This window comes from Octodon degus, unplaced genomic scaffold (assembly GCF_000260255.1).
Source record: "Octodon degus isolate 3935 unplaced genomic scaffold, OctDeg1.0 scaffold00020, whole genome shotgun sequence".
Classification (NCBI taxonomy): domain Eukaryota; kingdom Metazoa; phylum Chordata; class Mammalia; order Rodentia; family Octodontidae; genus Octodon; species Octodon degus.
In genome coordinates, this window is record NW_004524596.1 from 17312971 (window position 1) to 17326304 (window position 13334).

At 38.5% G+C, this 13334-nt stretch overlaps 1 protein-coding gene across 5 annotated transcripts in view; it reads left to right on the plus strand.

Annotated features, from left to right (window-relative positions):
• Positions 1-12169, plus strand: part of Foxn2 (forkhead box N2) — a 79431-nt gene extending 67262 nt beyond the window's left edge. For all 5 annotated transcript variants that reach the window (XM_023711265.1, XM_023711263.1, XM_023711264.1 and 2 more), the window contains 2 exons: positions 6247-6315; positions 7928-12169. In XM_023711265.1, coding sequence (XP_023567033.1) covers positions 6247-6315; positions 7928-8451 — 593 coding nt within the window. In that variant the 3' untranslated portion in view covers positions 8452-12169. The remainder of the gene's footprint in view (positions 1-6246; positions 6316-7927) is intronic.
• Positions 12170-13334: the final 1165 nt, after the last annotated feature.

The following is a 13334-nucleotide window of genomic DNA, read 5'->3' on the forward strand; positions in this document are numbered from 1 at the left end:
GTGTCTGAGACCAATGATACCAAAGTGTTGAGACACTAAAGCAACAGAAGTGGGGTGCCCTTGGGAAATAACTAACAAATAAAAATTCAGAGATTACTGGACAAAAAAAAAAAAAAGAAAAGAAAGTGAGCCAGTGATGTTAGAATACTGGTGGTTTATTCAGGAGTTACAAGAGTGCTTCTCCCTTTGGATGCCTTGTAAATGTCTGTGTTAGTTTTGATAGAGGGACAGTAAGTCTGTTATGGTTATTTCTGAACTTATAACTCCTTTAAGTTCTGATTCTACTGGTACCATATCATTCCTTAAGCGTAGAAAATGAAAATCGGCTGACAAACATCTTTGTCCTACAACCTTTATTTTAACAGAGCTAAAACTGATCTTTTTTTTTTCCTGTTACTGTTTTATTTCGTGTGTGTGTGTGTGTGTGTGTGTGTGTGTGTGTGTGGTACTAGTGATCAAACTTGGGACCTTGCTAGGCAGGCACCTGAGCTGCTGAGCTGTCTTCCATCTCCCTGGCCTTCTCAGTTACTGTTAATCATGTCCTAGGATCTTGGCTAAAGAAAGATAAATCAGGAAATAGAATTGAACAATTTTGACAGATCTTTATTGTTATGGAATTAGTAGCATATTTTGAACTACCAAATTTTTGGTTCTTAATGACCTAGACATGTCATATAAAAGCTAATAATGTTGTTATTTAAGGAGTAGACACCTTTAAAATCACATAGGTACTTTATCAATAATAACATTTTGAAGTGTTTTCAGTGTGACAGTAAACAGATGTGCCTTCAATTTAAATTTAATACCAAAACTGATTCAGTTGTAGTATAAATAAAATTTGTCTGTGAATTGTACCCAGAGAGTTTTGTTGCTTTTGATCCAAGAAGCTCAAGAATGTACCTTGTTCAAATCATTAGTAATCAAGTGTTCTTGAATATCATAACATTTTGGGTCATTTCTTTGCTTTATTTTATTTTATTTATTTGTTACTTATTTTTAATTTTCAAATTAAAACTTTCCTTAAGCACTAATTGGCGAAGTTAATTGACAAGGCATGGCACAACTCATGTTTAAAACAGCCTAAATAAATAAAATTAGGTACAAAAAATTTTTGCAAAGAAATGTTGGACACAAGAATCACTACGTAGTTCAAGCTGGCCTTGAACTCACTGTAGTCCAGCTGGTTTTGAACTTGGAGCAGTCCTGCCTCAGCCCCGTAGTGCTGGGATCACAGGTGTGTGCTGCCGCTCTTGGGGCGGGGCAGGGCTGTTCTACCTGACAAGGCCGGCTCCTACTTCATGCCCTTCTGCCTCAGCCCCCCAGTGCTGGGATGGGAGCTGTGGAGCACCACGCCTGGTCAGGCGTTATTTCTATAAAAGTAATGATAGGAAAAGTGCTCAAGTGAGAACGCCCAGAGTTCAGTCCCAGTACTGCAAAAAATCAATGAAGTTTTTTTTAAAAAGAGACAGTATCTAATTTTATCACTTTTAAATTCAAAAATTTGCAGTCAGGTGTGGTGGTACACACCTGTAACCCCAGTACTCAGGAGGCTGAGGCAGGAGGATCACCGTGAGTTCAAAGCCAGCCTGGGCTCCATAGTGGGTTCAAGGCTGGCCTCAGCTGCATAGCAAAACCCCATCTCAAAGAAATTTTCTTGAAAGCAAACATTAATATTCAATTATTTGTCCAATCTTGCATAACTGTATCTGTTAATCTGAGCAACAAATTTGATGATAAAAGTAGATAATATAACCATTGTTAATTAGCTATTTCTGTTTTGAAAATCTGTAACGTGTATTGTTGTGTATTACCCTGCTGTCTTTTTTTCCTTGTTTTTGCTTCTGTCTTTACTCTTCAAAATAAAATAAAATTGAATTAAAAAAAAAAAACAATGGTGTTCACATAGCTTTACCAAGACATTTTCAGGATAAGCCTCTTGACTAGGTTAACATGTACTTTGTTTTTTTTCTTTTTAAAAAAATTTATTTAGTATAGGGCCTACAGGGTCTCACTATACAGATCAGACTCGTAGTGACTCTCCTGTTTTCAGCCTCCCAAGCACTGGGATTACAGGTGTGTGCCTCTACGCCCAGTCTTAGTCGCTGGCTCATCACGTCCCAGGGGTAAGGCCGGCAGGGCTCGCTAGGGATTGAACCCAGTCCCTGCCAGTCCCTCCATCTGCCTAAGCAGGAGGTTTAGTCTGCTGAACTATCTGGCCAGCCCTCAATTTATTTTTAATAAGACAATGTCATAGGTGTTTCACTTAATAGTGATAATTTATTTTTTTTCTTTTTTGGGGGGGCAGGCGGGGAACCGGGGATTGAACTCAGACCCTTGTGCTTGCCAGGGAAGCACTTATTCTACTGAGCCATCTCGGGCCCCAATAGTATTTTTCTATGTTAGGCTCTGCCTTAGTACCACCTCTCTCATTCACAAAATTGTAAACAGTGTTCATCCTCTAATATGAAACTGAAGTTGCTGCTGGGCTTGGTGGCACAGGCCTGTAATCCCACCACTCTGGAAGGCCACGACAGGAGGATTACAAGTTTGAGCCCATACAGGACAATTTAGCAGTTTTGTGAGACCTTGTCCTAAAATGTGAAAGTCCCAGAGAGGTAGCTCAGTGCCAAGGCCTTGGGTTCAGGTCCCAGTAACACTGAGTTCTTTGGTTCATGCATGGGACAGGAGTCCTTCTGCAAGAGCCTTTTCCTGATGCTAAGGACTCTTGGCCAAGGCAGAATGGACACTGAAACTCAGCCTATACCGCACTCTTGTAGCAGTACAGGCCTTGAAGGGAGCCGTTGCCTCCAGGGCTGGCTGCCTTCTCCAGGTCACGCAGAGAGGCAGGAGGGGCGAGCAGGTGCACTCATTTTTCTCATAGACAGTTTAAAATTCAGGTTGCTGTCAACTGTCTGGGGTCTTGTTCTAGGAGGAGATGGAGAAGCCTGTTTCCCTGGCCTCAGCGACGGCATGTGGGGCATCAGCGGTGCAGGCCGTTATGCTTGCACCGCTCTGCCCTCAAGGAGGGTTGGCCCAGCTCTTCTCTTTCCCTCGAGGACTTCCTGGCCTCTCTGTTTCAAACTGCACTAAGATGTGTTCCTGTGTCAGCCTCCCACAGTGGATGTAATGATTGTGTACTGCAGACATTAAATAATAACAATTTATGAATAAATTTTAAAAATAAATATGTAACCACCTCCCCAACACTCCCCCTTCTCTTTCTGCACCCCCTTTTATTTTCTCTCCGTGCCTATCACTGCCATACTGTTTAAATTCTTTATGTTCTGAGAAGTTAGGAATTTCCCTAACTTATTTTTTGCCATATATCTACATCCTAATGTTATCCCCCCATGAAAAAATTCTTCGATCCAGCTGTTGTTGCAGGCAGTAGAGCAAGATGGAAAATAAGGTATGGCTCATGCCTAGAGAAGTGGGCGGTAATGCAGACGCACTTGTTTCTCAAGGTCACAGTTCATTCAAGAGAACAAAGCTGCGGCACTGTGTGTGGCTCGAGGTATTGCAGACCTTCAACTGTGGAGCTTTGAGTACAGGACTTCATGTCTGGGTGTTACTTACCATTCAGTTCATTATTCATATAAAAGCTAACATTTATACACATTTTCTCACAACCAGTTCTCTCAAGACAAAAATCTTGTTCTGTAATTCAGGCTGTTCCTCAACACTCTGTATTCCAGCTGACCCTTGCACTCATAATTTTTTTCTTTTTTCCCCTCAGTTAATTCTCAGACTAATACACCACCAACATGGAGAAAAATTTACATAAGTAGATAAGAGAAGATAGTGGCTTTTCAGGAGTAAAATCTGATTTTACTTGCCATTTAAAGCCCTTTTTTTTCCTCATGAAATAATATTATCATCATCATCATTTAAATCTCTAGGGCTTACAACCTTGTGAATAATTATAATGGAAACATTACGTATTAGTAATTTTGTTTCCACAATAATTCATTTAGTTGCCGGGGGTGGTACACGCCTGTAATCCCAGCACTCAGGAGGCCAAAGCAGGAGGATTGCCACAAGTTTGAGGCCTGCCTGGGTTCCACCGTGAGTTCACAGCCAACCTGGACTATGTAGTGAGACCCTGTCTCAAAAAAAAAATCTAAAACTGTTTAGCATTTATAGGTTGAAATGACCTGGACTGACCAGTTACGTGTACCTTTTTTTTTTTTTTTTTTTTGAGACAGGGTTTCAATATGTACTTTAGGCTTTGCACACACCATGTTGCTCAGGCTGCTCTTGAGCTCACCGTGATCCTCCTACCTCAGCATCCCAGTGCTAGGGTTATAGACAGCGCCACACCCCGCTACACATACCTTTCAATTTTGATTTTTATTAGTACATATTTATAGTACATAATGATTCTATTCATTATGGGGAGGGTTTTTTTGGTGGTACCAGGGAATGAATTCAAGACCTTGTGCTTGCCAGGCAAGCACTTATTCTACTGAGCTATCTCCCCAGCCCTGGGAGTTTCATGTACATAAAACATCGTAATCATTTTTATTTTATTTTTTTTATTTATTTATTTATTTATTTATTTATTTATTTATTTATTTATTTATTGTGTGGAACCAGGAATTGAACTCAGGCCCTTGTGCTTTCCAGGAAAGCGCTTATTCTACTGAGCCATCTCCCCAGTCCCCGTAATCATTTTTAAACCCTCTTCCTCCATCCTCTCCCATTCCTCCATCTCTTGGTGCCCTTCACATTTACAAAAGCTCTTATCTCCCTTTTCCCTGTTGTCATTTATTTTCCTCTTTATGTATACTTTGGGTTTCTCAGATAGGAGAAAGTGCACTGTGTAAGCTCACGTGTCTGACTGACTTCACTTACCACGTCCTGAGGTGCGTCCACAAAGGACGTGGACACAGGCGCGCCCTGGCAGCCGGCAGCAGGGCAGTGCTCACCGGTGCCTGGAAGCACACTCTCTCCCTTGTCTGTTGATGAACACGTAGGGCCCCTCCAGGATGCGGCCATTACGAGCTGTGCTGCGGTAACCGTGGGTGTGCTCCTAGCACTGAGGCGCGTCCTTAACTCTTGGGAAGATGCCTGGGGGCTGGGAGTAGCTAAGTCAGATGAATTTGTATTTTCAGGGGTGGAGTGGACTCCATACTGATTTCATAGTGGTTGTATCAGTTTACATTCCTATCAACAATGTAACAGCATTCCTTTTTCCATGCAGCCTTACTAGTGTTTGCTGTTTTTTGGTTGGTTGTTTTTGTTTTTGCTGATTTTTTTTTATTTCCAGAGTAAGATGGAATCTCAGTGTTGTATTTTGCAATTCTTTAATGGCCTGAGATGTTAAACACTTTTTCATGTATTTATTGACCTTTGTGCTTCTTCAGAGAAGTGTCTATTCATTGCAGTTGCCCTTTTTGAGTGATTTGTTGGGGAGGTCTAATTCTTTTTTTGTTTAGTTCTTTATATATTTTAGATATTAATCATGTCTGAAGTATAGCTAGCAAGAACATTTTCCCATTCTGTAGGCTGTCTTTTTACTCTTGGTCTCTTACTATGCAGGAGCTTTTTAAATTTGATATGATGCCATTTGTTGATTCTTGATGTAATTTCTTATGCATTTTGGGGTTCAGAAAGTTTTTGCCAATGTCTGTACCTTCAAGAGTTTTGCCTGATTTATCATCCAGTGAACTTATTGTTTCTATTATAATATTTAGATTTTTGATCCACTTTGAGGTAATTGGTACGTGGTGAGTGAGCTGGTCTGGACTGCATCTTCAGCGTGTTAGTCCTTTTTGTGTGTACGGCCCCTTTGTCAAGGCTCAGACGAATGAGTGTGCCGAGAGTTAGTTGTGTATGACTTTATCTTCTATAACCAGCATGTGCTTAATGTTGCATTTCCTATGTGCAGATATGCGTAAGATATTATGTAAGGTAAAGATGCTCAAAAATAGTAATGCTGTATACTTCTAGCTAATTTAGTTTTAAGGATAAACCTTTGAAATGCAGTTCAAATGTTTATCTTTTAGTGTAAAGAGAACTTATATTTTCTGTAGTGCCTCTCCATTGTTCTACACAATACTGTTCGCTAAATTGCCCCATAATTTAAATGAACAAAAGCAAATTGCAGAATAATGTATATGATGTAATGTGATGTTTGGAAAATGTACAGTAAAAGTCTTAGTGCTGGTTATCTTTGAGTGCATGCAAATATACTTTTATTAACCTCTCAAAAACATTAATGTTGCTGTTCTTTTCCCTTTTCAGAATCTGATATTGATGCTGCCACTGCAATGATACTTTTAAATACTTCTATAGAACAAGGGATTTTAGAATGTAAGCATTCATGCTTTTCTTTTCAAAATATTAATGAGTACCTTATAAAATTTAATTTAGAATGCAAAATGTTTTAAGTATCATGGCAAATTACTTTTCAGTTAAATTGATTTAATCTGAGTTACGGTTTGTATTATCTTTCCTTTTGAAAGATTAGTGCTGTGAGAAATACTTTTACATTGACCAAGAAATGGATAACAGCCTATTTAAAATATGATCTTAAAAGAACTAAAAATAAAACTGAAAAATGTGTATAAGAAAATATAGAAAAGCAAAAATATATATATAGAAAAGCATATTTATGACTTAGCACTAGAAAAGCTTCTTTAAGATGTAAAACACAGGGCCTGGGATATAGCTTAGTGGCACAAGCGCCTGACTGGCAAGTACAAGGGCCTGAGTTTGATTCCTATTATAAAAAGATATAAAACAAAAAAAATCTCCATAGGAAACAGATGGGTAAATTTTCAGTTCATAAAACAAAAAATACCTTTAGGAAAAGTAAGCTAGGGAGGCTGTGGGGAAAGCTCCGTGGTAGAGCGCTGGCCAGCGTGTGCCTGGGTGGATCCCTGGGTCCCGGCACCAGTGAGATGAAGGAAGACAGGGACAGAAATGCAATACTTGTGCCCGTGCATTGCAGACAGAAGGTGAACAGAGTTTCTCAAGGACCCTACAAGTAAGAAATTAAAAACAGTCCCACAGAGAAGTCAGCAAGATAGATGAGTAAATAGAGGAAATGAGGGGCCCAGGAGACGGCTCAGTAGAATAAGCGCTTTCCTGGCAAGTGCAAGGGCCTGAGTTCAATCCCTGGTTCCTAAAAAAAAAGAAATGAATGTGACTAGTGCACATGGAAAAGGATGAACTATTGCAGCAATTGAAGAAACACAAAATGAAACAGTATTATAATGGCTTTTTTTTTTTTTTTTTTGGTCTTAAAGATTATAAAAAAATGAGGGCTAAGCTGTGCATGGCAGCAAACACCTATTATCCTAGCACTCCGGAGGCTGAGGCAGGAGAATCCCAAGTTGGATCTCAGTCTTGCCAGTTTAATCACCTAACAAGATCCTATGTCAAAATTTAAAACAACAAATGATAAAATAAAAAGGACTGCATATGTACCTCAGTACAAAGCCCCTAGATTCATTCTCCAGTATGTTGAATAAATTAAAAAAAAAATAATGATAGTGTGGGAATGGGTTTTTCACTTACTGTTGCATATTAACTGGTGTAGAGAGCAATTTGGGAATACAAGTAATAATTGAAAATTATATATATTCCTTGGATTCTCCTAGAAAACTATTTGTATAAGGGTAAGGAAAGACATGTGGAGAATTTTCATTGTAGAGTTGTGTACACTAGTAAAAAGTTGACAACAACCTAAATACCAACTAATAGCTAGTCCAACTATACCAACTATAGCTAGTCTGCTATATTCAGATTGCGGCATTGTGTGCAAATACTTCAGAATGCGTATATGTTCAATGGGAAGATCAGAGGATATTTTTAAAATATTTCAGAGTAATGAAAGGAAAAATCCCGTGAAACATTACTGACCTAGAGCACCTCGTGCTCAGGAGTGGGAGCAGCAGTTCAGTGGTCTCATTTTCCACAGGTGAGAAGCCTCTTCCTCTGAAAACATCCCCACAGACAAAGCGGAGCTACGGCCTCGCCTTCAGTCATCCCAGTGCTGGATGCTTGCAGGAGAGCAGCTCCCTAGCCACCAGCACTGACCCGAAGGAAGATCACAACTACAGTGCCAGTGGCTCAGGGGTGCCGCGGTGCGCCTCCAGGTTGCGCGTGTCCTCCCTGTCCTCTGTCGATGAGGTGTACGAGTTCATCCCGAAGAGTAGCCACACAGGCAGTGACGGCAGTGAAGGCTTTCGCAGTGAAGAAGACACGGACGGTGACTATGACGAGGACCCTCTTGGAGACAGTGGCTATGTGGCACAGGCCTGTGCAGACCTCGCCCGCGAAGGGCAGCTGGGCAAAAAGATGCGGAAACAGTCCTGTCAGGAGATTGATGAGGAGCTCAGAGAGGCAGCTGGGTCTCTGCTGCACCTTGCTGGAATCCGTACGTGCCTCAGCTCCCTCATAGGTACTGCAGTAATGCAAAGTCAGAAGCAGTGGAAAAAATAGGAGTACTGGTTAGTGTGAAGTTATTTAGGGTGTGGCAGTGCTCTTCTGCTTATCCCTCCCAAGGGAGACCAAAGCCATAATGGACTTTCTCAGTTTTTCGGGTGGGGGAAGGGTGCCAAGTACTTGACTCTCTTAAAACATTTTGGTAACTTTTTTAAAATATTTTTTTTATTGAACAATTGCTGTTAGGATCATGCCCAATCATAAATATGTGATATAAAAGCCTAAAAGCATAGCTTTTACGGTGTCTCCAACATTTGGAAATGTTTAACATAAGAAAATCCCCAGTCTCTCTTAAAGGAAAAATCTCTTATTCTGTTAATACATCAAAATGAAAGATTTGGTAACTCTCTTTTTTTGTTTTCCTTTCTATTCTGTAATTAACTGTACTTGCTGATCCAGGTAAAAAATTTACTGATAATCTTTCCCATATATTCCTCTCCTGACAGTCTAGTAGGATTCCATGGATTTTTTTGTCTTTTTTATTTTAAATTATTTTTGCTGCAGCATGAGCAATGTCCAGTACAAATTGGAAGACATCCTAGATGTCTAGGAAGTTCCTTTTGGTTAACGTAAGTAAAAAATACAACAAAAAGTTCTAAGATTTAGAAAAAGTAGTTTTGGAGTATGATTTCATCTCAGTACTCTAATTGCTATTATGATATAGAAGTCTCTATGAAATACTTTTATTTAACAGATACTGCATAGCATTCATTGGGCCCCTTTTACTGCTTCCCAAAGTGCTTTGCAACCTTTAGTTAAATTTTAGCCACTCACTGTCTTTGTTGAATAGGAATTATCCAACAAGAGGATATAGCCATAGAGTGGGTAATGGAGTCATATCCATGTTGGCATAGTTTTGCAATAAGAAGACCTTTAAGTTGCTTTCTAAATACACTGCATTCGGAGAGTCTTATAGTAGGAATGGAGTGTAATAAAACATTTTCAGTAATTACTACTTATGTTATCATTAGCTAAGATAGGTGATTTAGGAAAAAATTTCCTTCCAATTTTTGTATGAGTTATAATAGCTGAATTAACTTTTAAAAGATGTAATGAAACTGTAGAGAAAAAAATACCTTCAGGGATTTAAAACTCATACAAAATTAGCCCTTATACAGTACTCCTCAAGGAGGCAGTGTAATGCTCCTGTGTGCCATTAATCCATGCCGAAAGATTTTATAGTATTCCAGAAGTGCACTAAGATATTTTAAGTATTTGAACAAAGTCTGCTTGTGTGAGATAGTTTTTCATATAATTTACGTAGTCCCACTGTGGTATTCAGAAAACAGCAAGGGACACTGATGCTGAAGTGCACTGTCCGCGCGCACGCGTAGGTCCTTTGCCGGAGTGGAGCAGCTCTCCAGAAGCATCTTGTCTGCTGGTGCATCCTGTGTCACACATACACAGTGAGCGTCTCTTCATCTTTCTCACGATTTATATCTGTACACGTACAGTGCCAGGCTCGTATTAATTTCCTGCTTTCAGCTGTTTTTATGACAAAACATTTTCATGAATTTTTAAAGAGATGGCTTATTTTAGCTCTAGGCAAAACTGTCAAAAATAATTACAAAAGCATCTTATTTCCTTCAATAAGACTTTAAGCCAAGGATAACAACATTGAGGTTTTCTATTCTTTTTATGTTAATTTTAGTTCAATCTGGATGGCCATGTTAATAAAATTGGTGCTGTTGAAATATAATAGTTTTTAATTGTTGATAATGTAGGGTGAGGTATAAGAAAATTTTCATTATAAATGTCCTTTCTGCAGAAAATGACTAATTCAGACTTTTACTATAATCAATAAAAGATAAAATTTATTTGCCACACCGTGAATAGTAAATAAATTACAAATAATTTAATAACAATATTTGAAAGTAAGTTGCTGTGTCCCCCGCCCCCCCACGCAGAGCAGTGGCGCCCTGCTTCCCCTGTGCTCGCCCTGCAGCCTTGGGCACCAGAGCTCCTCCTGTCTGCCCTGGGTGCCACTTACGCGTCAGGGCCATGGTCTAAGACAGCAGAGGAGGACTCGCTCTCGGCTCAAACAGGGTTGTGGCTCAGTATACATAAAAACACCTGCAGTAAGTTCTTTGCTTTGTTCCTCCCTCTTCAGGTGCTTTTCCCACAAATTGAAATGCATAAGCTACATTTGTCACTTGTGAGGCAGTTCAACTGTTGTGCACTAAAAGCTGAGAGAAGTTACACAGTATTTTACCCGAGTTTTGTACAGGGTTCAGTACATCACTTTTCATTTGTTAGTATACTATGGTGGTTATTTTCAAGAGGAAGAATCAGATTTTAATTACAGTACTCTTAGGACTTCATTGAGATGCTGACCTGATTCTTCAGTTGCATTGGGGTGCACACGTGGCTCCCCCCGCCCCCAGGGGGCCAGCCTAAGGCTTGCTGACTGGGAATCATATGCCCAGTCACTAATAAATTTTGCTGTCATGAGAACAACTTAGGTTAGAGGGATTACATATTTTTTAACTTATTTTAAAATTGTGACTTAAACTAATGTAACTTGCCTTACATCAAAAATTATACAAATTTTGTTGCAACCAATACCAATTTATAATAGATTTCTAGTAAAAATTTGGTCTTGGCACAATTAACCTTAATCTTTCCCATCCTAGGTAGAATCAGTGTTTCTTGAATATGTGTATTTTTGGAATTTATTTGTGCAATATATTACCAAATTAGCTAATATATTACTTTTCAGATTCAGAGAACAAAAACATCCATATTCATGGAAAAGCTAACTATTGGTGGATCGCCTCCCTTTTTCTACCTTTGAGCTTTTCCTGTCCTGACCGCCAGTGCGACTTCTCTTAACTTAGAGTGCCTAGAGATTGTAAAGTTTGGTGTATAAATGTATCTCTTTTGCTACTTTCTGAGGCATTATGTAAAAGGTTCATACTAGATAATTAAATGTACATTAGCATTACTCAAAGCTAGAGAGAGTGTTGAGGAGGGGGTGTGTCAGTCGGCTCACCAGGAGGCCCTTCCCAAAAGTTTAAGCAACAGAGTAGTACCAGATGTGAGTATTGTACAAAGCTATGAAAAGCTGTCTTAACTGCTCTAGTAACTTGACACCCTTTTGTTGGGGGGACTGTAGTATTTAAGAAACTTTTGAGACTTTCTGGTTTACATATACTTTATAGTTTTTATTAGTTTTAAATGTGTAAGCTTTGATTTAAGGTTTACTTCAATGTTAATGATGTAGTCAAGATATTTATTGAAAGGCAAAAATAATAGAGTATTTTAATATTATACCTGCCATTTTTTCCTTTACATCTAACTGCCAGTGCCATTGTTAAAACTTGGTTTTAAAATTGTACATTTTATTAAACTGCTTAATTTTCAAGTATTATGTTCCCATCATATAGTGTATAAAAATGTATAATTGCCAATTCATTATAACTTATTTATTTTTAAATGAAAGTATAAGAATGCTTTCTGACTGAAGAAACTTGTTGACCTGTTTCTTTTCAGTGTAATGTAGAGCCTGTCCTGGTCTGGGTTGTAACTGCCATAGACGACAGTCACAGTGAGCCACTTCTCAGTCGCCAGTCTTTGCTCATATTAAAAACAACTTACGAATGTTTAGTTTTTGTATCTAATCTCTGATTATTAAAATGTTTATAAAGTTTATTTTTACCAAAGAGATACAATTCATTATGATAAAGTATTGCAGAATAAACTTCATTTTATAACATCTTTGTGGGTTCTGTTACTTGGAGGAGGTGGGAGAGGGCACTAGTGATGTCAGGTAGTCCAGTCTTTTACTTCCACTTTTCATGACAAAATTGGAATCATATACATAAAAAAGGTTTAATTTCTTTTCTTTCTTTCTTTCTTTCTTTCTTTCTTTCTTTCTTTCTTTCTTTCTTTCTTTTTTTTGGCAGAACCAGGGCTTGAACTCAGGCCCTTGCACTTTCTGGGCAAGCGTTTATTCTACTGAGCTATCTCCCCGACCCAAAAAGTTTTCATTTCAGAATTTTTAATCCTTTTAGGATCACTATGAATCTGAGCTGCATAGTGAGACCTTGTAACAGATAAATAAAAAAGATTTCTTTTTTAAAAAACCACAAAATAATAAAGATTTTTATTTTTATTTTATTTTATATTTTATTGAGAAATAAAGATATATATTCTTAAAAACAAATGAGTGGGGAATAAGAAAAAAAAAATCTCCCATGCAGAAGAATTCCAAAAAATTCTGCATCTGCTTTACCCTAAAGGAATGGAGGCACAGCAGCATTTTTGTTTTCCGCCTCTTTTTGAGACAGGGTCTCTGTGCAGTTCAGGCTGGTCTTGCACTCACTTTGTAGCCCAAGCTGGCTTCAAGTTCACAGCAGTCCTCCTCCTCAGCCTCCAGAGAGCAGAGGTTATAGGCGTGTCCACCATGGCTGGCCCTAACATTTTAAATGTGGGCTCTGCTTGATGATTGACATTTTCCAAAGACCTCAGTATCTGAAGGAAGCATTTTTTTTTAACATTCTTTTATTTATTTATTTATTTATTTATTTTTCCCTTAATTTTATTGAGAAACAAATAGCAATGAGATAGTTTCAAACAAAATTGGTAGGGAAGTTTCAATAATTAACACATTGCATACATTCCTCCCAGTGGTTAATTGCCGTACAAGATGCGGACATGATATCCTATTTACAAACACTTAGAACAAATCCCTCTATTCATTAAGAGAATACAATTATATATCTATCCTAACCATTTTGAATACACAGATACAAAATGGACATTCATCTGTATCTCCTTTTCTTGTTTAGTTCCATTATTTGAATATTATAGGTGTGTTAACTCAGCAAAATATTCTAAAAGAGTCCAGTAGTCCATAATAGTATTGGGTCTTCCGCTTG